This window comes from Crinia signifera, chromosome 1, assembly GCF_055691185.1.
Source record: "Crinia signifera chromosome 1, ASM5569118v1, whole genome shotgun sequence".
NCBI lineage: Eukaryota > Metazoa > Chordata > Amphibia > Anura > Myobatrachidae > Crinia > Crinia signifera.
Window position 1 is genome coordinate 69915297 of NC_139217.1, and position 26349 is coordinate 69941645.

Below are 26349 nucleotides of genomic sequence, written 5' to 3' on the forward strand. Positions count from 1 at the left end.
ACCGGACTATAAGGCGCATGGACTATTTTTAGGAAATTTTAATGCTTTTAGGTGCGCCTTATAGTCCGGAAAATACGGTAATATATTCCTTATTGCAGCGCAGAGATAAGACAGGAATCCATATAAGGGAGTTTATTATTCAGCAGCCTCTGCCACTTGTAATCTTGGTACTGAAACAAAACCTAAGTATTCTCACAGCTTAACCCTGTGGCTCCTGTGCCAGGAGATGCTGGCCAAATGTTCTTCACAAGACTAATGAACTCCATTCTGCTTAGTTCAGGTTTATAGTTTTATAGAAGAGAGACTCGCAAAGCGATACTTTCCGTATATTGCGTGATTCTGTATGTCGCTTTCCTCCTACCATAATTTGTATTCATTTATGTTTTAGTTTGATGTATATGTTCAGCTACAAAAGCTTCAAAGCATATACTATAACACTTTATACTGCATGAGCGGCCAGGAGGTAGTGATCCACTATCAGTCTTGTTTAGTACACACTGTAGCAGAGTTTTATGACACAAAAGTAGCAAGCAATGTTGTTTATATTGGAGTGAATGTGGCAAGGGACAGCGGTCAGTTTGCTACGTCTGAGATTAGACACAGTTTATAATGATACACTCTCACCACAAAAACTTCACTAGCTTTACTCATGTGTAAGGGGGAAATTTACTAAGATGGCAGTTCTGTTTCGGATGTTGCTATGGGCAACCAATCAGAGACTATCTATTATCTTCTGGGAGGTGCTAAATAAATAAGAAGTAGATTCTGATTGGTTGCCCATAGCAACATCCCATATTAGTAAATTTCCCCCTAAGTGTCAGTTGACTAGTGCCAACGTAATAATAATAATGTTATTAGCGAACCAGTTTCCCCAAACTTTACTACTGACTGGCTGAACTGATATTCATGACAGCCAATCACCAAGATCTATTGACATCGGAGCTGCATCAGTAAGTGAGTTGATAGGCCAATTGCTACATCAGCCACGGATTAGCTGCTTGCAGTGCGTGGAGTCAGGGGGTTGGCTTCCATCTGGGTCAGTTAGGCTGACAACTCAACAGTTCTTTAAACAAACACTTATAAAGATATCATTGAATTACTGTTAGTAATTAATACCTAATTAGTTGTAAAGTAATCCGGTACTTCTTAAATTAGATATACACCGCTGAACCAATTATTTGGCAAATGCCCAGCCACGCTGCTTCTGGAGTGTCAAACACGAAACCAGGCTAATAATGGGGAATGTGGAATCGCTACTTGGCAGCTGTGCCACCAATTACATACTTTCTTCAGGGTGTAGAGTTTGGAGAGCAGGGGTATTCATAGCAACCAATTACATATCTTCTTTTAACTGTACTCTATATACAGTATAATAGCTACAGATATATCCTCATACATCATTGCTGCAGTTGCACCAAACAGTCTTTTTTGGCACAACAGGTCCCGTGAGACTGCATCAGGCATCTATCATAAATCATGTGAAGTGTGCCATATCTTATGTAACTTGCCTGCGAATACAAGTCGATGCGCGGTCCTCTGCACATCAAAACCAGAGTTCGTCATGGCTGTCACAAGGATTTGTTGTATCCCGTAGCCATGGCTGGCATGGCATATGATACATCGTTTGCAAAAGGACCGCATCTGATGTACCTTATGCAGTCCAAGTTGCTAAGGTATATCTTGCGAAGCTGCATGCCATACCTCGACATAGGGTTTAGTTTCATCTATGATGCACGAGGAGAACATGCTGATTCATGTTATATAGAACACTTATATATTTGTGTGCGACTGAGTCTCTGAGTCTGGATACGGAGTGCAACAATGTAGCAGATGCAGATTTTTTTCCTATACAAGTTCTGTTCTGGTCCATATACAGTCACACACAGTATACAAGTGTTGCATAGCAAATTAATCAGCAGTCTCCTTGTGCATCCTAGTCACATCGTATTGCGACTAAGACGCATCTTCTGACCAAAAAATATTCTCAATTAACAGAGTTGCATGGAACCTGGCAGCTCACTCACCCCAGACATCTCACGCTTCATGGAGTGTTGAGGCTAGACGTATATGGATGCATCTGCAGAATTTGATTGGTTGCATTGGGAAACATCTCCTCTTATCCCTGTTTCTGAGACAAACTGGTGGGGTGACATCGATGGTCTGCGGGTAATGCTGTGTATGTTTATGTAGTGCACATGTACAGTATTACAGCAACTGGAAGGCAGGCTTCCAATGCTGTGCCAAATAGTCACGAGACAACACTCTGCTTGTCAATCATTTTCTACAAGCCCCTCCCTGATGCCCATTGGCTCACAGGAGTCTGAGGCGGGCTTATAGACGATAAGGAGGTCCAATTTCAAGCAGGAACACCAATGATTTTATACTGCCCCTAGCTTTCATTAATAATGTATCCCCCCACCCCCCCAAGTTTTCGGGGTTAATGCATACAGTGGAATAAAAATGGCGGAAGAGAGGAACCCACTCGCAGACTGGAGATTAAAAACAACATAATGGATAATAGATAATGAGCAGACAAAAGGAAACGGTGTGACAATATTTTCCTTTCGCAATCAACAAATCTAAAGCGGCATTCTAAAAATCATAGAGCATATGTGCGTGATGAAGGGCAGCAGTGAATGTGTTAAATGAAAATATGAATACGGTGCATTTGGTCTCCTACACATGATCCGCTATTGAATTATGGGTATATTGGTGCTGAACTGCTCGGAGCAGCACTGCAGCTGATGGGCTAATGCTGGAATGTCAGCTGAGCACAGCTAAACCTCCCAGGGGAGAGATTCCAGGAAGTGATTGATAGGCGATCCAATAGAATGCAACAGACAAAGCTGTGCTGCTCTCTTATTGGCTTATTATTACATTGTTATTGTAATCCTCCATCCTTTGTACTTATTTACTTTTGTGTCTTTGAATAAAAACTGTATTTAATTGACCATGGTAATTCCAAACAGATGTAAATAGACCGTACATTTGTAGCAGTATTAATAAAGGCTTTCTTTTCATTTACAGCCAAGTCAACAAGTTTGTCACTTCCTCTGACACCCGAGTCACCAAAGTAAGTATTGGGCATCGGCAAGCTCTGTTGGCAAGGGATGGGTGTCTTCTCGTCTTGGCTGCAATAGCTCCATTTCAGCTTGTTTTTATAAATATACGCTGTCTTCCAGTGATCCCAAGGGTTCCCCATTTGAGAGCAAGACTATTGAAAGAACCTTAAGTGTGGAGCTCTCTGGAACTGCAGGTAAGGATCATTCTTTCATTACTATTCCATCGCATTGTGCTTTATACAGAAAGCTATTGAGACGCTTCGCCTTGAAAAATCCATACATTTCAATCTGCTGATGAATATTCACAGTGGAACTCTCTGAGACTTTAATGGCTGATACAGCGCAATGACATGCATGCAGCTGCATTGTATATACTGTACATAGAGAAAATGTCTAACGTATCAATGTATGGCAGCATTAACATGTTTGTAAATATCATTATTAACAACACGCACGTCATTAAGGGGGTTATTCTGGTTGGTTTGCATGGCTGCGAATTCAGAGCCTTGCGAATCAACCAGACGCCGCCCTGCGAATGCCCCCCCTCACACACACCACGCTCGTACGCACTGGCTGCGAATGGATTTTGAACGCCTCAAAAATGGGACTTGCATGCCCCGAAACGTCAGATATGCTGTGCATCACTTTATAAAAGTTATTTGATACTGCAGTCTCTGAGTGCCGCTACCTCCGCGACTATCTATGCACCGGTGCACACATCATCCATAAGGGTGAGTGCCGACCCTACGAACTGATCTATATATACATATATCTATATATCTATATCATACCTCCCAACTGTCCTGATTTTCGCAGGACAGACCTATGTTTCTGGGACTGTCCTGCTCTCCCAACAGTGAATAGTCGCTGTGTGCATGTGCACAGCATCTACTCACAGCAAGAAAGATGGGCAGGGGGCATACCAGCAGCTCACAGAGCACTGGGCATGCACCACAGTGTCTGCAAACAGGGAAGCGGTTGCGGCATTGCTGTAAAGCCACGCCCCTTTTGCTGAGGCCACATCCCCTTTCCAGGAGTGCATAGTAGAAACCCCTCCTACAAATCCTGCGTTTGCCCCTGATTTGTTCTGAGAAATGATATGCCATTGAATGTTGTGTGTGTGCGGTTATTATTTTATTTTGTGCTGAACACATCCTCAGTGTGGTAATAATATTGCTTGTGTTGGCTGTAGAATATTAGCCTACTAATAGCTTTTGCATATATATTTGTGAATGCATCACTTTGGGAGTTGCCCCTGCGAAAAAAGCACAGTGTTTTTTGATACAATAAAAAAAACACATTTTTTTTTTTTAAAACAAATTAGATTATACTCTATCTTTTAATGGTTGAGGCAGCCATTTTGATGATAAAATGTATGCAAATGTGACAAGGTAAGCTCTCTGTTTACTAGTTGCCAATTATATTATATCCAGCATACTATGTTCAGCCATTTTGTTTGAGTCACTTTAGTTCCCTATATATACAATATGTAGACAAGTGTGGAAATTTATTTAAGGCATTTTTTGGAGTATTCAATGTTAGACGCTGTTTCCGCCGTGTGAAATAGCGGCCGCCGCTTATTCAATGCTGCTGTTTCCGACAGCTATGAAGGAAGTTTCAGACAAAACAGTACCGACTTTAAAACAAATTGGTTCTGTTTTGTCAGAAACGCCCGCAGTTTCTCAGATTTCGAACAGCCCGCAGCCATTTTCACCAACATATCCATTTTCCAACCGACAGCTGGAACGTTAAATTCTGGCTGTCAACTTTCTGTCGAGCTGGGAGAAAACGACCCAGGATTCTGACTGTCGGGACATTCCGACAGTCGGAATCCCAAATTGGATACCCCACTTTGTCTTCCTATTTTCACAACATGTTTGTGTATAGAATATGTTATGCTTCTATGTGTATTTTTTTAATATATGATCATACTTGTGACCTGACAAAGCACATATAAAAGCAGTTATTAGAGCGCATGTCTGCAGCCTAAATTTGTTACTCGCTGTCATCACCATTTACATTCTCTCATATACATATAGGCGTCATTGTGTCAGCTAATTGCATTGCGGCATTCTTGCACTGTAGCTACCCCCTTGCTCTCTGTCAGTGAACTGAGCGGGAATGGGGGCTGATGGTTTAGCTAAACGGGTGGAACAGGCTTCAGGAGACACTGTAACATATTTCATCTGCAGGTAGAATATGTTCCTAGTAGCATGACGTTCATCAAAGTGAAAAGGCCTAAGGCTTGTTAGTCCTGCTTTGCAGAACATTGGAAAGTTGTAACAGCGATTTGTTTCAGTTATCTGATGCTGAAAACTACAGTATGATACTCATCTCTGACCATCCTTAGTTTAATTCACTCGCTAGAGAACAGTGCCGATTTTAAAACATGCCAGAGTTACCCGACCAATGTAGTGTTCCTTCTAGGATTTTGTGCGGGCAGGGCGCCGCTGCACGGGGGCGGACCGGGCCCGCCGACGTCACAGTTGTGGGCGGTCCCGGGCCACCGACGTCACAGAAGGGGCGTGCCCGGGCCGCAACATCATGAAAAGGGGCAGGCCCGGCCGACACGTCACTAAAGGAGACGCCGTCTACGGCTTCCCCACGCACACCGTTGGGCAGGCACCCAGGCTCTTTTAGCGGGGTGCTGCTAGAGGGGCAGGGCGCATTTTGCCCTTTAAAAATCGAGCAGGGCACAGCTCCCTGCTTAAACAGCCTAGCAGGAACACTTCAATGGTAAGAGGCCTATTAAACGTATGTTCCCGAAATTCATGTAGCTGCTTCCACAAGAGTAACTAACCTTAGCGTAAGGCAGGCATGTCCAACGTTGGCCCTCCAGATGTTGTAAACCTACACATCCCATCATGCTTTGCCACAGTTTTGCTATTTAAGAATGCTAAAACTATTGCAAAGCATGCTGGGATAACATCTGGAGGGCCAACGTTGGACATGCCTGGGGTAAGGGGTATATACAGTGCCGGATTACCATATAGGCAAAGTAGGTGCCAGCCTATGGGCCCTGCACTTTTTAGGAGACAATGGACAAAAAATTATATTGATTTGATTTTGAAAGAAAATTACAATCACGCTTTCTTAAATTGTTTCCTAAAGATAGAAAAAAATGAATTACATAAAATAAACTAAATATTTAAATTAAAGGCTCTGGGCCAGATGCACTAAGCTTCAAAAGTGATCAAACAGCCAGCCAATCAGCTCCTACCTGCCATGTCACAGACTGTGTAAACCACAGACATCAGATACACGTTGCAGTTTCCAGGTCCTAAACTGTTGATTGGTCAATGTAAAAACATATTAGTAGATCATTTGTGAGGGGGGGCAGGGCGAGATTTAAACACTTATTAGGGAATTGTATGCAAGGACGGCCATGAGATTTAAACTAGCATGGGACTCTACAGGGTTTTATCCGGCACTGGATATATAATACAGGAAGTATTGCAGATTTTGTTAGTGTAGCGAGGATACAATTTGGTTACACAAAGACCTACCTAATCATTGTTTCCAAAGGCCCTGAAGGTATTGTGTCTGAAAAAGGGATTGTTAGCATCCAAACATGAAGTCTCCCCCTACTAATTTAGGCTGGTCTGTTTGTTTGAGGACTGTGGATCATTTTGTTATGTTTGGAATGTATCACTGACAACAGTTGCATGAATCCTTTTTATGTAACATGATGTGTACTTTAAAAGGAGTATGCTAAGCAGGCGCCTAACAAATGGCTCTGTAGTGCCATTGTATCGCTGTACAATTCTAAACCCCCCCCCCAAAAAATACAAGATGAACGATGATTTTCATTGTATGGTAATATTATATTTTTTATTATTACCAGTTATTTCTATAGCGCACAAATATTCCGCAGAGCTGTACAGAGAATATTTGGCCATTCACATCAGTCCCTGCCCCAGTGGAGCTTACAATCTAAATCCCCTACCGCATATACACAAACACACTCACACAGACACACATTCACGTTAGTGTTAATATTGTTGGGAGCCAATTAACCTACCATGATATTTTTGGATTGTGGGAGGAAACCGGAGTACCCTGGGAAACCCACACAAGCACAGGGAGAATATACAAACTCCACACAGTTAGGGCCATGGTAGGAATTGAACCCATGACCTCAGTGGTGAGGCAGTAATGCTAACCACTACACTATCCATTATAGATTGCCTTGCTGTGTCATGACACTCACCCTACGCTACTGCCATTGGATGCCTAATTCGCTTACAGAACATCGGTTCTCTTTGCACCATGCTCATAAAAGAGCCATAGTCACATGTACAGATATGCTATCATTTTCTCTAATTATTTCAGTGCCGTTTGCTAAAATGACAGCAAATTGCTTCTATAAATGCTTATAACACCGCGCCATTAAATAAGCCCAACTGGGACAGATGCAGATTGATTATGTGGCGCTTTGGAGGCTTAAAGTAAAAATATGCCAACATCTCTGCATATATTACTTGTCTGGTGGATGTAAAATGACATGTCACCAATAGCCATCAGAAGAGGAGAGTCCCAGTGGATACCTAATTATGAGCATGGTTGATAGCACACTTTATTCCAGCAGGCAAATGGAGACAGCCATTTTGTGAAGGGAGCCATTTTAAATCAGATGGTAGTCTCTCAATAAGGCTTGTTCATTGAAGCACCTGCCATTGATGTTTGTCCTTTGGCGGGAAACCATTGATGGCTGAACCACGTACAGGTTGCAACTGCACGTGACAGCCTCCATCCCCTCATTTATGATAAAGTACTCACCACCCTGGTTCCATAGCCATAGGTTGCCCATGTCTGTCCTAGTTACATTCCAGGAATAGGTTGTACATTACTATTTCTGCATATCAGCATTTATTAGGCTGATTTTACCATGGGGTTCTCCTGATTCTCATAGCACTATATGGTGAAGTCTAGCACTATATGGTGATATAAAGGTGCATTACGGTATATGACAGCTGCACATCTTTATGTAATGCAAGTCTACTGACCCATCCAACCCATTACCAGTCCCAGTTTCAGGTCCCGCCATACTGTAGGAAGGTTGGGAGTTATCTGGTGCTGCATGCCCCACACCAAATCATGTGTGGCATTGGGGGAGGTGAAAGGGACAGTGCGAGGTCCAGCATGTTGGAGGCACTGGTCACACAATTAGGATTAAACATTGAACAATTATTTATTTTTTTAACCGTTTCTTATATAGCGCACACATATTCCGCAGTGCTTTACAGAGAATATTTGAACATTCATATCAGCCCCTGTCCCAGTGGAGCTTACAATCTAGATTCCCTGCCACCTGTACATGCACACACATACATTATAGAGTTAATTTTGTTGGGAGCCAATTAGCCTACGAGCATATTTTTGGATTGTGGGAGGAAACCGGAGTACCCGGAGGAAACCCACACAAGGGGGAGAATATACAAACTCCGCACAGTTAGAGCCATGGTAGGAATCGAACCCCTGACCTCAGCGCTGTGAGGCAGTAATGCTATGCTAACCATTACACTATCCATTCTGCTCCAATTATTGGCGTATTGGAGGTGTTTGTGACACCCGCATACTGTATGATTGATTAGTTATGTCTTCTTATAGACAAACACTACACTGGCTCATATGATCACGCCTCAATGACAAATGACCACAGTCCCCAATTGAAAAATGGCGATAAGGATAAATGTAAATATAAAACTAAATACGGGGACTCTGTGTCGTAATGGAAATGGGAAAATATCTTTACGATAGGTGCGCCTGACTTCCTGAATGTGTTCCTCCTAGGGAGCAGTGCCAAATAAAGACAAAAATAGTAAGATTCTTGCTTGACTTCCAGTCCAGTTTTACCTATTAGAACACCCCTCAGGCATCGGCGTTAGCTTACTTTGTGCAGCAATGTCGGTACTACCAAAGATAAATCATTTTCAGATCAAATTGTAATTCAGTCTAATATCCTAATAAAACAAAAAGACTAAACATACCTGAGCACAACAGCCCTATGTACACACCTGCTCCGACACTACTGTGCATCAGAGTTTAATAATAATAAAACAAATCTCTATGTAAATGCCAACAAGGGGTAATGTTAATTTTGTTAATTGGCTTCTTTTTCATTTTTCTTCAGCAGTCACCTATGCAATTAAACATTCTGCTGATACGTTATCGTATAGATTAGATAAGGAAGGCAAATAAACAGAGGTCTTTTGTATTTTAATTCACCAACATACCTGAACCCATTTTTCATGCTGTGTAGATCCTTTGCTGCAATTAATGTCTCCTTTAGGTGTAGAATGTAGGTGCCGCGTTTACACATGTGAGCGCTTTGACAGCAGATAAATGCGCCAGATTACTTATGCGTGTTTAGACATGTTTTATGCATTTGTGGATTGTTTTCCATGTGTGTTTCCATTGTTTTGATGCATTGAGCTTTATACAGGTTCTCGTAGTAGTGAAATGCTTTGAAATTTAGATTTGCCCTGGCATTCTACAAGCCAGTACTGCCATGCTGCCCGTATACACACACATGTCACACTCATACACTAACACACACATACATTTCATATAAACACGTCACGCTCATACATGTCAAACACCAGTCACCAGACCTCACTACAGCGGGTAGCATCTCTGGCTGTGGCAGCTGTTTTAACAACACACTGCAGCAAAGACTCCAGGCCGCCCGGCCCCTTCCTTCCGCCAATCAGAGAAAAAAATTCCCAGCCCACCATTCAGAATTAAGGTGCCCATACACTAGAAAGATATCGGGCGAGATTCTCTATTACAGAAATGCGGTAAAAACCCCGTTATCTGGGTTTTTACCGCATTTCTGTATTCTCTAACCTCCCTCCGCAGTGTCACCGCTGCGGAGGGAATCGCCAGCAAAAGCTGGCGGTTCCCTGCAGAAGCCTATGGGCTTCTTACCGCAGCGGTGTGTGAGGGATCCATCATAGACCCGGAAGTCCAGCAACGGCGCCGCATCGCAAGGGACAGCTCTTACCGCAAGAGCTGTCCCTTGCGTTAATGACCGCATATTTTAGAGAATATGCGGTCATTAGAAATGCGGTGGCCGGCGAAGAGGGCTGCGGATTTTAGAGAATCCCGCTCATGGCCTTTGTCACTCAATTTTGACCCATCGGCCCAATAATTTATGGGTTAACTGCCATATCGTACGTTTTTACGTATTTACCACAGATTCTGATCCAATACACGGTCCCGTGCATTTAGGATCAGATCCGATGACTGGGAACGCACACAATACATCGTATGCCAAAGGATCATGTACAAAGTATCATATGCGATCCGAGCCGCCGCGGAGCCTGGTGGTTCCCTGGCAGGCAGTTGCTGAGGTATCGCATGTGGCGCTGCATGTGATACCTCAGCGAAGAGTATGGGGGCCTTTAAACTGGATTGTCTACCCGGGATGAGAGCCCCAGGAAAAACTCAGGTCAAAGGCAGGGACACCCGGAAACGTTCATTAATTCAGTTTTATAGAGCAAGAACAGATAAACAGAATTGGCAGAGCTTGAAAAAATAAAAAAATAATAATCATAATTCAATTATACATATAATGTTTTTATGGGCTTGATTTAGTCATCTGGTTGGAGTAGTTATCAAGCAATATTATACTGTTTTAGCTTGTGGTTTTGCCGGAGGCAAGCAGCGCCTATGTTCCCTTGTAGAACATACCGTATAAATTAAAAAGTAAAGACACTTAACCGTGTGAAGCATCTTGTGTGCTGCCTAGATTTTCTGACTTGAGACAGCCTGTTGAGAGATGTAAAGGATAAAATATCGTTTTTACCATTGAATTCAATTGTGATATTTTTTATTTTTTTTTAAAGAAAAAAAAAAGAAAAAAATTCTTGTTTTGTTGTCTCCTCGGATGTTGTTGTTTACAAACTGTAAGATGTACATCTTTGAAGATAAAAATGGCTGTTGCTGGCTATGTGTGTATGTCTTTGTGTCACCGGAGACCTGAGCCTGTTTTATTTGCCTCAGGCAGATGCAGCCGCGCTAGTGTCTGACACTCTTTGTATGAAATGATTGTGCCTCATAGCTGCCAATGTGGCAGGGTTTTGCAAATCATCACGAGGATACAACTTGCAGCCATAGCTTATGCTGATTTATAGCTTATGCTGGTTCACAGTTTACACTTGTTCATCCTTATGCCGGTTTACGGCTTACACTGCTATGCTGCTTATTCTTGTTTGTGTGTTTTTATAAGCTTAAGTTTACATACTGTAGTTCATGATGGTCAGTGGTTTATGCTGGTTTATAGGTGGTGCTGGTTTTACATTGTTATTGTGCTTACTGAGCAGTTTTTGATAATGATTCATGGAATATTGCTAAAAATGTTTTGTATTGTACAAATATCTGTTGTAGAGTTTTATCTCTATTTTTATTTAAAAAAATTTTACTTAAAGGTTACATACGTATTGCTGGGTGACAGAGAGTAGTATATCTGTTGTGTATTAGCCTAATTCATGTTTGCAAAGGAAATGCACATGCGCTAAGATGCCGTTGCGTTCTCTTTTGCAATGAAGAATTAGGGGGGTATTTAATTTGGGATTCCGACTGTTAGAATGTCCTGACAATCGGAATACCGGGTTGTTTTCCCTTCTTCCAACAGTAACTCAACAGTCGGAAAGTCTGTGGATTGTCAAAAATGTGGCTGTTTTGTCAAAAAACGGCCGCGGATTCAACAATCCACGTCTGTTTCCGACAATACAGACCCGCCTCCACAAGGAGGCGGGTCTGTAGCAGGCGAGTCCCTGCCAGGATGGCGAGTCCTGGCCTGAATTGAATACCTTAACTGATGCTATTTCCACTGTTGGAAATATCGCCAAATATTGAATATACCTATTAATGTTAAAGTATTTGAAAGGAAAGCACTGCATGGGGATCGTGGCCAAAGCAGAGCCAACGTTACAGGATGACAGTCAGACATACACACTGAACGATGAAGCATTGTGCGTTACAATGTTCTTGGACACATTCAGCAGCGCAAGATCGCCTGTTGGGCTGTCTCATTGGCCGTGAAGCACAGCCAATGGGACGACCCCAAGAGGATCCTGCAGTAGTGTGTACATATAAATATCTCTTAGTTTGTACTTAACTATAGGAAAACAGATGCCAACATTTTTAAAGTTCTACCAAGTTCTTTATACTTTGATTAAGGCCAAGTACTGTCATCGTACTCAATTGCCAAAGCTACTTGATGATGCAAATGGCGAAGCAAGTCAACTGCAGCATACCTTTTTATTAATGCTAGGTATCTGCCGCAGGGCAGTTATGGAAAATAGGCAAGTATAGTATAAGCTTGTTTAACATGATGTGTCATAGAAATGTTTTACATGCACACAAGCAGTGGATCCTTGTGGAAATGTTGGGTTATTAGCGTCAGGGTACAGGATTGCCTCTCTGGTTACGGAACTCTCATCAATCCCTTTTCTATTCATAACCTTTGATTTGCAGGTCTCTAGGTGTCACTATCAAACAGGTCCTCACTTACAAACGCCAAATGGCTGGTAATTGTTTCCGACAAATCCTTTCTGTAATACGGAAATAAAACTGTGCGTTCTGTACCTTTCGGAAAAGGCAGCTCAGAAATAATGACTGGAGCGCACATAAAACTAGCTACAGATTTGAGTGCAAAAAAATGCCATAAGTGTGAGTGATATAGAGCCACTTGTTTATTATAGAACACATTTCAATGCCGTAATCATAAATACTGCTAAGGTTGTGCTCTGCTGAAATATGGCCCACATAGTGTTGATTGTTTGTGTTATGTGATTTGTCTGACACCCATTACATTCTGGGTAATGGCAGCTATTTGTAGCTGTGCACAGCAGGCGCCTTTGACAAAAGAAAATAGACAGCAATAAAAACCATAGTCAGAATTTCATTCGGAGAGGAGCTTCACTGCCTATAGTTTGTGCAAGTGTGATAACAGTGTGCTGTACTGTGTTTTGTCAGCCCACAGCCGATAACAGTCACCTGTCCTTTCATTCGTCTCCTAGAATTCAGGAGCAACAAATATAAATAAAACAGGTCCGGGAGAAGTCAACCCCAGAAAGTGAAATCATCCTACAGTATATAGAACCTAGTTTAGCAGAATTTGACTTTCAGGGCATTTGTATTAAAACACAACTTGTGCTACCAGTCTGGGTCACTTATGCAGTAGTAACTCAGGGCACACTTCACATACTTCTTTTAAAAGCCTGGTTTAGAGTAAAGGCCCATGCACACTGGGCGATTCTGAGCTGAAAACCGCTCAAAACAACAAGTTTGAGTGGCTTTCAGTTCAAAGCCGCCCAGTGTGTACGGCGTGGTGGTGAGCAATGATGCGCGCTCCTGCATCATCGCTGGGAAATCCCCCCCTCCCCCCCACTGAGAGCGCCAGGCAGGGGGAAAGCAGCTCAGTGTGTGTGCACTGAGCGGCTTTCCCCCTAGCTATGACAGCGGTCATGGATGTCCATATATAATCGCCCAGTGTGTATGGACCTTTACAGTCCTTACAGTGGCCATGCTTAGATGTGCAGGTACGAGAGCTTCCGCTGTTCCATTGACTGACACTCTCTCCAACACAAGTACAGCTGAGGCTCCCCTACAGTCTTGACAATATATTTGGCACGCTCGTACTTATCAGCAGAAATGAAACACAGACACCCAACGTTTCATGTCTAATATGACTTTCCTTCTACAGAAATGTCAGTACAGACATGAAACGTTGGATGCAGTTTTAAAGCCCCATACACACTAGGCGATATTGTGAACGGGCCTTCTGAGCTATATTGTTCACAGTATTGTCTAGTGTGTACACTCATTCTCATTAACGAAGCAGCAGAACATGCAGGTCAATTTGGCTATCTAGTAAAACGACCTGCATGTTCCGCGGATCCCGGTGATGTCACTGACCGATATTGTTCAGTGCTTACACACAGTATCAGACGGCGGCCGCTCATATAGTTAATTGATGCAGCCGGTATCGTTGAGTGTGGGGGGGGGCTTAAGTGTCTGTGTGCTTTATCAGGCTGATACAGATGTGTTCTCACACATCTAGCCCCTATACGCCATGCAGCGGGAGATGTCTGTGACGATGGAGTAAACAGTTTCCGGTGCAACTCTGCCTGCGCAAGGGGCCAGATGTATCAAGTTTCAATAGCGATAAAATGGAAAGTGATAAACAGCCAGCCAGTCAGCTCCTAACTGCCGTGTGACAGGCTGGGTTTAAATGACAGGTAGGAGCCGATTGGCTGGCCTATGCATCTTGTTTTCCACTGAAAATGCATGTTAGTCATGCACCAGGAGACGCATATATAGGAAGGTATCCAATTAAGACATCAGGAACAAAATCGTCCATTCTCAAATGTTACGCCTGCGATCAGAGTGCCATCCCTATATATATATTGCTGGACGGTTGCCTGGCAGTGTAACGCGTCTTAGTTGCTGGTAGATTAGGCAGAAATCGGAAAAAAAGGGGACATCCGCATTAATTACCCCCCCCCCCCCCCACTCTTTTCTATTTTTAATGAAGATTTTCATTAAAAACATCAAGATATAATTATGCTTGTTTTAATATCAATAGCCTGGTGTGTCTGTAAACATAATTACTTAATAGCGCTAATTATAATTTGTTTGGGTTTTTTTTTATTTAGAGAGAAATGTGCAGAAAGTAAATGGAGAAAAGCATATTATTTACATCCCCTATAGCTAATGATTTAATGTTATTACTTCTCTGTTTGCATTTTAAGTAAGCAAATTGCATAAGTTGAGGGAAATGAAAGTCGTCTCAGCGCATTGCTGGATCGTCTGCTCTGCCTTCACTGAACATGTTCCATTTCCAGAACGAACCTCTGTATTCCTGATACACAATTAGGTGTAGTAATCAATCAGAACATAAAATCAGAATGGAATGCAACAGTAAATGTGGAACTAATGAAAAGGAAAGGAAAGCATTCATTTTAGACCTCCACAGATAATGCATCTTTAGACGTGAAATAAATTGAATTAAGCTGTCTATAACAGAAAATGGCATGTTTTCGATGTAGATGAGGAAGGTCAGTTATTCCCAAGCCATCTGTCAGATGTCAGATTGTTTCCTCCTTTTCAACAGGTGATTGCAGGCGCCAGATCTATATAGTATTAGAATTCTAGAGGTTTATTTACTAAAGTGCGGGTTAATAGCGGAGAAGTTGCCCGTAACAGTCAATCAAATTCTACTCAACATTTATTTAGCACTTTGGTAAATATGCCCCTTAAAATCTATGGTTGCTTGCTATTGGATAAACTTGCTGTTGACATACTGATGGCGGTTTTTAATAAAGTACTGGGGGATTGTCCGCTAAGGCCTAAACTGGTGACACGTTCTGTTGTTATAGACTACACTGATCTGAAACATCCGCACGCGTGGACCCAAAACATTTAATCAGATTGATCAACTGATTGTACCAGAAGGCAAATCCTCTGTGTGTGTGGTCATCTAACGACAGGAAACATGCCCTTTCAACCAGAGGTATGCCTAAGCCGTTCTGCTGCCCGTGGCAGCAAGAGAACTGGCACCCCCATCATTACTTACACAAAGCCAACTTTTATTTTAGTGTGTAGTACACTGTTCACATCCATCATTATCTCATGTAACAAAAGTCTAGATCTTTAGATTGCACAAAATTAGTTTTGAAGTGAGATCCCCTAAGTGTTTCCCCCCCCCCCCCCCCCCCTGAAAATCTGTTGCATGACTGGGCTGTCTCAGTTTACATTACGCTTGCAATCAATCCGTTCATTGCGCCCATCCACCTAACAATCATCCACGTGTGTGGGAAAATTGGAAATGTATCTAATTGTGGGGGATTTGTGTTAAATGCTCTTATTGCAGTATGTGTGTCCATCTATAATTGCTATAAAGTAAAGGTCCCCATACACTGCAGTGTTTTGGGCTGATTTCACCCTTTCCATCGGACCTATCTCGGAAGTTGGACCATTTGACTCAGACCCAATCCCCCCCCTCCCGTCGGCAGGGAACAAGGGTTGTATGCGATACATCACGTGTGAAAGGACCGCATGCGATCCTGCCGTCCGGGCAGCTCGCGGGGATTGGTTGGCCATACATTGCTGCCATACATCGCAGTAATGTATGCCCAGCTTTAGTCTGAGAGTTGGTAACTGCATTGCAACAAAAAAAGATGACCTTTCTGGAAAGCATTGGGTTTAATAGATCTTTCAGACTATGTCTTTGAGGGTGTGGATTATTAGATAAGACAGTGTCGAAATAGACAGTCAATAGGTCTACCCCAAAAGATCTACATGCAATAGATTGATAGGGTGAAAATTTTTTACATGTTAGAGGTCGACATGGTCAAAATGTCGACATGGGGGGTGTCTTCGACATGGACTCCCAATTAGTGTAATGCGTACCCTCGCATGGCTCACTTCACTCGCTATGCTTCTCCCTCTATACCGACATGGATGATGAACCAAGAACAAGGCAGTTAAAAAAACCATGAAAAACTCATGTCAACATTTTGACCTTGACCCTTTTAACATTTTGACCCTGTTGACCTATTGCATGTCGACCTGTTACATGTTGACCCTGTCGATCTATTGAATGTTGACCTTTTGGGGTAGACCTATTGACACTTTAACTTTATTAACTGGAACCAGTCACCAAGATCGAGATTCTTATTTGTAAACCTTGTTTGAGCCACTTCTCTGGAAAGAGAATAGAGCTTTGTGTATTTCTAATGAATCTATTGACTTTTTTTCTCCAAGCAACACATACTGTTTCCATAACTGATGTCAATTGTATTCACCAATCACCACTGGATTTATTGCACATCACTAATGAACTTGACTTTTCCTTTTGCTTCTAGGACTAACTCCACCAACAACCCCACCTCACAAAGCCAACCAAGATAGCCCATTCAGAACTTCTCCCAAGCCTAAGGCTTCTTGCAGGTCCGCTGTGCCACCTGCTAAGAAATCTCGCTACATTGAGTCTTCCAGTCTCCAAGTTATTAACTCAAAAAAAGGTCCAGAACAATCTGAACTGTACGCACAGCTTAGAAAGACCTCAGTGGTCATTGGGCAAGAGGAGAAAAAAGGTAAACGACCTAGTTTACGACTTTTTGGAGACCATGACTACTGTCAATTTATGAATTCAAAATCAGAAATACATATCAGCTTATCACAAGAATTACAGGCCACTAGACAACTTGAATGTAAGGATTCTTTGCCTGGGAAGAAATTGCAAGTTTGTTCCTCAAGTGATAAAGTGCAGAATCCAAAAAACAGTTTGGAGGTATCCATGCCAAGTTCTCAAAACAGCAGCCGAAAGCCACTGCAAGACCAGGAAATCCGTGCGGAACTCAATAAACACTTTGGTAACCCGACGCAAGTGGTTTATGATGATAAGAACAAAAACGGGGACCTGGAAAACAACGATTACAGTGATGATCAGTTCTCTAGACTACCTATGTTTTTAACTTCTGGACTGGCTATGGATAGTTTGCTTGATGACAGCGAGGATGAGAATGATAAACTGTGCTATACCTGGGATGGAATACAATCCTATTCGTTATTTGATGTCTCCCCTTCATGCTCTACCTTCAATTCTCCAAGCAGATATTCCGTGTCCCCACCATCATCCTTACTTTCACAGCGGTCTCAAAGGATATGTTGTCGATCCAGGTCTAGATCTTTTACTCAGCACCGATCATCTTCCCGGTCACCATATTCACGTTCAAGGTCCAGATCTCCATCCAGCAGATCTTCATCAGGGTAAGTGAAATTGATGGTTTCATATAGAAGTTATTATTCCTGGACAATATTCCAGGCAATACTTTCATCTTCTGAATTTGGTTATATAACCATTAGGTACGATTGACCGAACTATCCAGTCAAGAGTAGCCACCAAAATAATGTAACTGTGCCAGATCAAAAAGTACTTTTTGATCTGGCACAGTGGCCGATCATCCTAGTTGATGTTTGGGGTCATTGGCCAGCCATAAAGTTTGGGTCACTTTGTGATATCATTTTGTGGCCGCTTGTGCATGAATAAGACCAGTTTAGTGGACAGTCCAATCTGTTCAACGCTTTAACAGTTTTATAGCAATAGACCTCAAAATGAACAGCCCATCTTTTAGGGGATGTGGCTATCTTTAAATGTTTAGATCAGGCATTCCCAACCACGGTCCTCAAGGCACACCAACAGTGCCGGTTTTGTAGATATCCAGGCTTGAGCACATGTGACTTAATTAGTATCTGAGTGATTCTGATTAAACCATCTGTGCTGAAGCCTGGGTATCAGTAAAACCTGCACTGTTGGTGTGCCTTGAGGACCGTGGTTGGGAATGCCTGGTTTAGATGGTCTCCATAGGGGGTTCTTTTTATATGTAATATGGCATATTGAATATTGCATACATTGATTATGTTAATATAGGTTACTTTTCATTAGAATTAGCATTAAACTATTTTGGCAAACATGTCTATCCAGTCTTTATTATAGAGAGGGAGCATTCTGTCTGTCATAATCTCTAATTTTCTTTATCAGTGCTGTAGCAGACAACACTATTTATTAAGCCTTAATAATTAACTCTTGTAATAAAATAAACCTGTTTGTCTAAACTGCTTTGCCCTAAACACAGTGTCAGTTGACTTTTATAAATGGCCCATGCAGTGTTTAGACAGTTCAGGAATGTGGCCCGCAGAATGGAGAGAATGCATCCTGGTGTAGGAATCAGAAGCTACACTACATTCTCTGGGAGCCATCAGTTCTGTTAAAGGGCCTAATCAGACCTGATTGCTGGACAAGTTCTTAAAATAGGCAAAACCATGTGCACTGCAGATGGAAATGTAGCATGTGCAGAGAGAGTTAGATTTGGGTGGGGTGTGTTGAAACTGAAATCTTAATTGCAGTGTAAAAATAAAGCAGCCAGTATTTACCCTGCACAAAAACAAAAAAAGCAAATCTAACTCTCTCTGCACATGTTACATCTGCCACTCCTGCTGCAGGGCACATTTTGTGTCCATTTTGAGAACAAATTTGTCCACACGTTGCCTGATACACAGAAAAGCAAAGAATACATTGGATTAAAATGTAATGATATCAGGACAGCCAGCCTTAGGTTGTATAATGGTCCACTGGAGCAAAATGTACGTCATGCACATTCCCCTGTAACATACACGCCGCAGGTCAGTGAACACACCCAGCGCGTCTTTCACAGAATTAACGGACATTAATTAATGAAACATCCATATTGATCTGACTGTGACTTCAAATTCCTCTGTGGTATGGGCCAGAGCGTTCTGCAACAGTTGCCAATATACTTTATATTATATGAACTGTGCACATTTTGTGCTTTTTTTTTATCGTTGTCTTTGTTCTTTTCTATTTTGAAGCTGAGTAAAAAAATAGACACAAAAATAACTAAATAAACTTTGTAACCTGTGTGTTCTTAGATCTGTTATCTGCATTGTTCCGGCTCTCCTCTCTGCAGTGTTTCCAAAATATCTGCAGCTAAATGTGGGTTGACATACTCAGCCTTAATAATACAAGGGTTGTTCAGTAAAGAAGCTAGCCAGACCTCTCATTGCATAAATCTACTCAACTTGTTCATATACATATGGTACAGTATAATTAGCAGCATGGCCTTAGGAGGTCATTCTGGTTGACTCGCTTTGCGAGCCAACTTAACGCCGCCCGCACGAATGCCCATCCCCGCTGGATGGCAGATGTCCCCACAGGCATGCGAATGGATGTTTTTGCATAAACATCCAATCGCAGGCTTGCATGTGGGACTGAAATCATTCGATGGTCGCCGACTATTGAATGATTTCTTTAATGTTTGCAAATCGAAGTCACTCCCTGGTGACTCAGATTTGCGGCACCCTGCTACGTGAACAGAGGGGACAGCTGACATCCAGTGACATCAGCTGCCCAAACACCCCCCCCCCCCCACAGACCCCATTCATACTGCACCTTTGAAAATTCCCGTGTCTGCCCTGTTCACACTGCTTCCCCTGGTTTGCCTGCCATCAAGTGTGTGGCATCTAAGAGCAGCTTTGATTGGTTGTTTAAAAAGCAGCTTTGAGCAATACAGTGAACTTGCTTTTTTGCATTTTGTGAGAAAAACCTGTGTCTAGCCTGTTCACACTGCCATACACCCGTGTATTACCCAGGACAAACCCTGCAAAAAACCTGTGTGTAATTCCCGGGGCATAACACCCGGGAATTTCACAAAGACCCTTTCACACTGAGACAGGACACGGGAAATGACTGCTTGCCCTGGCAAAAACCCGGGTTTTTGCGGCAGTGAGAACGGGGTATTGCTGTACCCCAAGACATCAGTTTGAAGCAAATGAAGCCAGGATCCCTACCCACTGAGATGTTCCGTTTGTCAGCGATATCACTCACACAAGTGCATCTGTCCTCCTGAATCAGATCTTCAACGTGGCACAAATTGTCACTTGTGTTGGACATTTTTAGCTGGCTGCTCATCTTGAACATCTCTCCTGCTGTTATCAGTGACAGAGCACCAAACCAGTTTCCGTCATGTGATGATATCGCTGAACACCTCCACATGTTGACAATGAATCTCAGCTGCTGGTTCAGACGCAGAAATCTGATCACACTGCGCACCTCAATGTTACAACGTCCCTGCCAGCCCTGCCGTCTTACACTTGATGTTGGGACAGTGTGACTGATATGAGGCGCGGTATAATGGCCGTGAGGTGAAGCAGTGGGCTGCCTGCTCTGGCCTGGTGGGAAATTAGAATGAGAAAAGAGAACATTACACACATGAGAGGTCTTGTTACCTTACTTACAGAACCACTCTCCTAAATAAAGGGAGTTAAAGTTAATTAAAGCCTTTAATTAATACGGTCTGGCAGTATATAACCATTACATTTGTACTGGGTCAAGGGTAGGCAACATGGAGCTCTCCATGCATTGCCTCACTTTGCTCTTAGGACATGCAAAACTGTGGCTGGGCATGCTGAGATGTGTAGTTCCACCGTAGCTGGAGTATTACTTATTATTATTATTAATATGTAGTGTTAATTCTAGCATTGTGTCCCTTTCAAAACCCCTGCAGTTCCTCTACCCTTTCTGGAGCGTCGCTGTCTGCTGTGGTGATCTAGCAGAGAGTGACACTCCAGGCAGGATAGAGGTACTGCATGTGTTTTACAAGGTGCAGAGTGCTAGAAATGCACAGTAAATATGGTAAATTATGGGTACATTTTCTACATTTTCTACAGCTAATAATGTTGCAGTATTTTTTCCGACATGGTTTGGGGCAAAAAATGTTGAAAAAAAAAAAGATAAATAACATAAATATGTCGCTCTTTGGAGGCAAGCAGGAAGAAAATAGGCCTTGTTTAACAATAGCTAGAATTATTGGGTTAATTTTGATAGTATGGTATCTGATCATCTGCAGTATGGCCCCTTTTCAAATTCAGGCCAATTAGAATTTTACTGCTTGTTTAACCCTTTCAGGTCCAACTTCTAGTCAGGCTCGACAGCCCTAGCGCAAATAGCAATTCCAGTGGTGAGCCACTTTAAAATAAGAACATTAACATTGTTCAACATTCAATGTAGGCCATTTTTGAATTGAAAAATTAAAATACATTACAATTCATTTAAACATTTAAACCAGACTGATTGAATTGCAAAAAAAAAAAATTTGAAAAGCAAAGGGTTAGAGAATTCACATCGCAAGTAGCGGCCGGCTCAATGTGACCAGCCTTTCCCATGAACCGGTTGCCATCATGATTTTCTGTTGACTTCCCAGTGTTATTGCAGTTCAGCAGTCTGTAATTTCTCCGTAACTTCTAGAACCACTGATTGTGCAGAGTACAGTGAATCTGTATTAATTTGCCAGCGAGCGCCAGTCCTCAGTGTTTCTTATCCTCCTTCTCAGGTCTTGCTGCTGCTATGAGACAGATCACTGCAGACAGAGCAGTTCTCCAGTATGTACACGATCACGATCAAGGTCCCCATACAGCCGCAGACCCAGGTACAGGACTCCGCGTCACCTGTTGCACGTGAATTGGAACGTCACCTGGAATTATTGAGGCTATGCATGGGCCCCATCGCTTAATGTGCCCTTTCACTTTCTAGATATGACAGTTATGAGGAATACCAACACGAGCGGCTGAGGCGGGAGGAATACCGCAAGGAGTACGAGAAACGGGAATCGGAGCGAGCAAAACAAAGGGAACGTCAAAGGCAAAAAGCAATTGTAAGCAAATAAAGTCAGTCAAAATGTATCATATCATGTATATACGTAGTGTTCATTCTAGCACCCGCCATCTTTGAAAACCCATGCACTTCCTCTTCCCTGCCTGGGGTGTCGCTGTCTGCTGGGGTGTTTCTTGCACAGGTCTGGTTTGCATATCAGTGCTGATATACAGACCCCACTGTGCTAGAAGCACTATAGCAGACAGTGACACCCCAGGCAGGGAAGAGGAACTGCATGGGTTTTCAAAGATGGCGGGTGCTAGAATAAACACTAATACTGTATATTAATTCACCTTTTTTTCCACTGTATCTCTCTCTAAGCTTTGATAAATGGCCTCCATAATATTTATGACCATAGCAAGCCATGCCAAGAACCCCCAACTGAATAAAGTAGGCCGAGCTCAGAGGTGCTACTAGAGAAGAGGAGGAGGCCTATATGCAGATGGTATCTTGGCTTCCTCCTCTCTGGCCAGCAGCTCTGTAGATTTTTGGGCACTACGGTCATTAGGGGACCCTAGCTCTGTCCGAGAGTCTACTGCGCTTGCGCAAAATGCCTGGAAATACACCATTTTCCTGGTGATTTCTACAGCGCTGGAATGAGACACACTGCACCCATAATAACTTGTAATAATAAATAATAATTATAAATAACATAGACAAGGCCTAGTTATAGTAAATAATACAGCAGGGTTGATACAACTTAACAGTGTTGCTACTCAGGGGCATATGTACCATGCTTCAAAAAGTGATAAAATGGAGAGTGATCAACAGCCAGCCAATCAGCTCGTACCTGCCATGTCACAGGCTTTGTTTGAAAAATGACAGATAGGAGCTGATTGGCTGGTTGTTGATCACTCTCCATTTTATCACTTTTGAAGCTTGATACATCTGGCCCTCAGTCTGAGTAATGGTAGAGTCAGTGTGCTGTTATGGTCACATACCTAACACCGGATCAAGGCCAGCAAGGGTGACATGTGTCTGAGCAGGTGCTGAAGGACACTGCTGTAAAGCATCTCTGCACGGTATAGATTTCCACAGGTTGCTTTGTAGTGATAGCTTCATAACTCATTTGGGGTCAATACACATAAATCACCGGCTTGCTGTTTATTACAGAATACGTCTTCTGTAGGTAGCACTGAGGTTACAACCTGTCAGCCTGAGCAAATAGCAAGGATTTTATCAATGAGTGTGATGTGTGGTATTATTGCCTAATACGTTACAATGAGATAAGTTATTATACATATCATAGTATGAGAGCCTCTCTACCCCGGCGTCACGCCATCTAGAATGCAACACCAAATAAAGGCATATTACCGCCTACTGTAAACCATGCATTGCTGTTCTTATTTTAATAATAAGAAATTCATATTTTAATGAAGTCTCTTAAGCATTTTTTTTCTCCATTATCCTATTTAAAAAGTGATCTAAAAACCTCTGCTCATTTACTTTATTGTCCCATTATTTTTTTGCGTCCATCTGCTTAGTGCACAGATAACCCATCCCATGTTAATATTATTACAATTATTGGTACGTTAGTGTGCCAAGGAGCGATGACAAATAGAGTGGATTTTAATAAAAAGTGGGATGGGTTGCCATGTTTTACTGCAGTACCAATATACACCATATGTTTAGCCCTGCACACGGCTTTGTGTTCATTAACCCCTTCGTGCGTTCACCAAAAGTCAACCAAATAGCTGCCAAAGGTAAATTTAGAATATTTCCATAGATTGAACAACAGCTGGAGCAATATTCACTCCTCTACCCATACTTGTATGTTATCATTAAAAATGACCTAAACATTTCAGTAGTTGACTTTGTGTTAAAATAGGAAATCATTTTTAGAATCCTTTCCCTTCCTCTCCTGAAAGCTACAGTATATTCATGGCAACTATCTTTGGGGGAGATGTGTCAAGGCATTTAGCGGGCTTGGCGTTTGTCAGGGAGGCGAGTGGCGCTTACTACTGCCTAGGGCGCTGGTCTGAAACAGGCCCCTAATCAATTCTTCATCCTTTAGATTAGAATGCTTGACACGTCTCCCTATTCCGTAAAGGATCGGGCTGTGGCATCGTGGAGGAGCTGCTCCCAAATGACCCATAGCATCATAAGTTTTAGGATGAAAAAATGCAAAAATGTGGGTATTTGCTAAGATTTAAACAAGTAGGGCAACGTCCGATGTTCGTCTGTCTTCCAAATGTGTAGGGTCATTTCTCAAGCTGGTGAAACATATTCAATCAATTTCCTTTTTCCTGCAGGAGGAGCACAGAGTTATTTATGTTGGTAAGATGAGAACCAACATAAGTCGTACAGAACTGCGAGCAAGGTTTGAAGTTTTTGGTGAAATTGAAGAATGTACAGTCAATCTGCGTGATGACGGGTGAGATTTTGCCACACCTTGTAGTGTTTGTCATTTTTGCATGAACAGGTGACAAGTGTGAATATAAATGGAAGTACAACCAGCTAATTTGTGGTTCTCCAGCGATTATTGAGCTGTACTTGACGTGGAGCTAGAATTCCCAGCTTGCCCCATCAGCCAAAGGTGCTGAGACTTGTGGTTCCATAACAGATGGAGAGCCACAGACTGCTCTGGAGAAATTAAGACATGCCACATGGAATCCGAAGACTTTATTCTTCTTTCTTCTTGTTTAATGGACTTTCTCGCTTGTCTAAAAAAAACACATTTAGCTTTGTGACAGTCCAATCATACTGATAAATGAAAGCTGGAGAGATAATATGTGAAACCCCATAGTGACAAGTGTAGGTGTAGTAACAGGATGGACTATTTTTTTTTTAATCACCGTGCTCAGTCATGTGATCTTTTCTTTACTTCTTGCAGAGACTGTTACGGTTTCATCACCTACCGCTACACCTGTGACGCATTTGCTGCTCTCGAGAATGGATACACCCTGCGTAGGTCAAGTGAACCCGACTTTGAGCTTTGCTTTTGCGAACGAAAGCAGTTTTGCAAGTCCAACTATGCAGATTTAGGTACGGACTCCCAACATGTGTGACTTCTGTTATATGGTTTATAAACCTTCATCTAGTTGGAGCTTAGAATATCCTTTGTTCCTCTTAAGATTCCGAACGGAGCTGAAGAACCAATCACAAGTCGCAATCAATATATTGCAGCCTGTGATTGGTTCTCTGGCTGGCAGTGTCCCAGAAGTTCATTTAAAGTCAGCTAGCTTTATTGATTTGCCGATTCTCTAATAGCGGCACCTTAGTGGAATATTTTGTTTACATGATTACGTAGCTTCGAAATAAAATGGCCGCTCTTATTAGTATAGTGTGTGTGCAAAAACATCGATCATGTTACTCGTACTCGTACGTAAAAACAGTTAATATGTGGGAGTTCAGCTATGGCTGCGGTACAAGATCTATTTTCTCTTCCCTCGGTGGATTGCAGTAGATAGATGCAGCGCCGAGCTTCTTGTCTACCTCATTTAATACCTCCTAACGTAGAGGGGCTTAGACAGAGCTGGAGAGTAAACACAGCTGTTTGAATAACAGGGCTCCGGCTAATACACTTTAATCAACTCAAACAAAATAACAATGTCCGGGGTGGGATGCGGGAAATGGCATTGCAGGTATATTGTTATTTACTTAACTATGTTAGAGTTCTACCATATAATGCTAGTCAGCAGTTATGTGGTTCCATACATATTTATTTTTAATTTCACTTTAAGTGTTTTAAGAATGGTTTCCCCTAAATTCATCTTTAATGCGGCAGAGGAAATTGCTCAGTGGAGAATTGCACTCACTGACTTTGTGTTTTGTCTTTTATAGAATAGTGTGTCTGGTTAGATATAGATTTTTTGTTTTGTTTTTATTATTTATTGTCCATTCTAATCGAGGTTCAGTCTTATTTTTACTTGTATTATAATTTATCATTATTTTGATACCTTTATAACTACTTTGATTATTGGAATCAAAATCACATATGTTGGTTAGTCCCATTGAATGAATAGTATTCAACAGAAAGACATACCTGCAAGAAAGGTGTCCATACAGTAACTACAGTACGTACAAGTGGGATGGGATCATTCA

The 26349-nt window shown here is 42.2% G+C and overlaps 1 protein-coding gene across 5 annotated transcripts in view; it reads left to right on the top strand.

The window, feature by feature from the left end:
* The window catches only part of PPARGC1A (PPARG coactivator 1 alpha), a 1315783-nt gene that overhangs the window by 1282561 nt on the left and 6873 nt on the right, over positions 1–26349 (top strand). For all 5 annotated transcript variants that reach the window (XM_083161395.1, XM_083161397.1, XM_083161399.1 and 2 more), the window contains 7 exons: positions 3028–3073; positions 3183–3256; positions 16940–17846; positions 21986–22081; positions 22186–22306; positions 24558–24679; positions 25139–25290. In XM_083161395.1, coding sequence (XP_083017521.1) covers positions 3028–3073; positions 3183–3256; positions 16940–17846; positions 21986–22081; positions 22186–22306; positions 24558–24679; positions 25139–25290 — 1518 coding nt within the window. The remainder of the gene's footprint in view (positions 1–3027; positions 3074–3182; positions 3257–16939; positions 17847–21985; positions 22082–22185; positions 22307–24557; positions 24680–25138; positions 25291–26349) is intronic.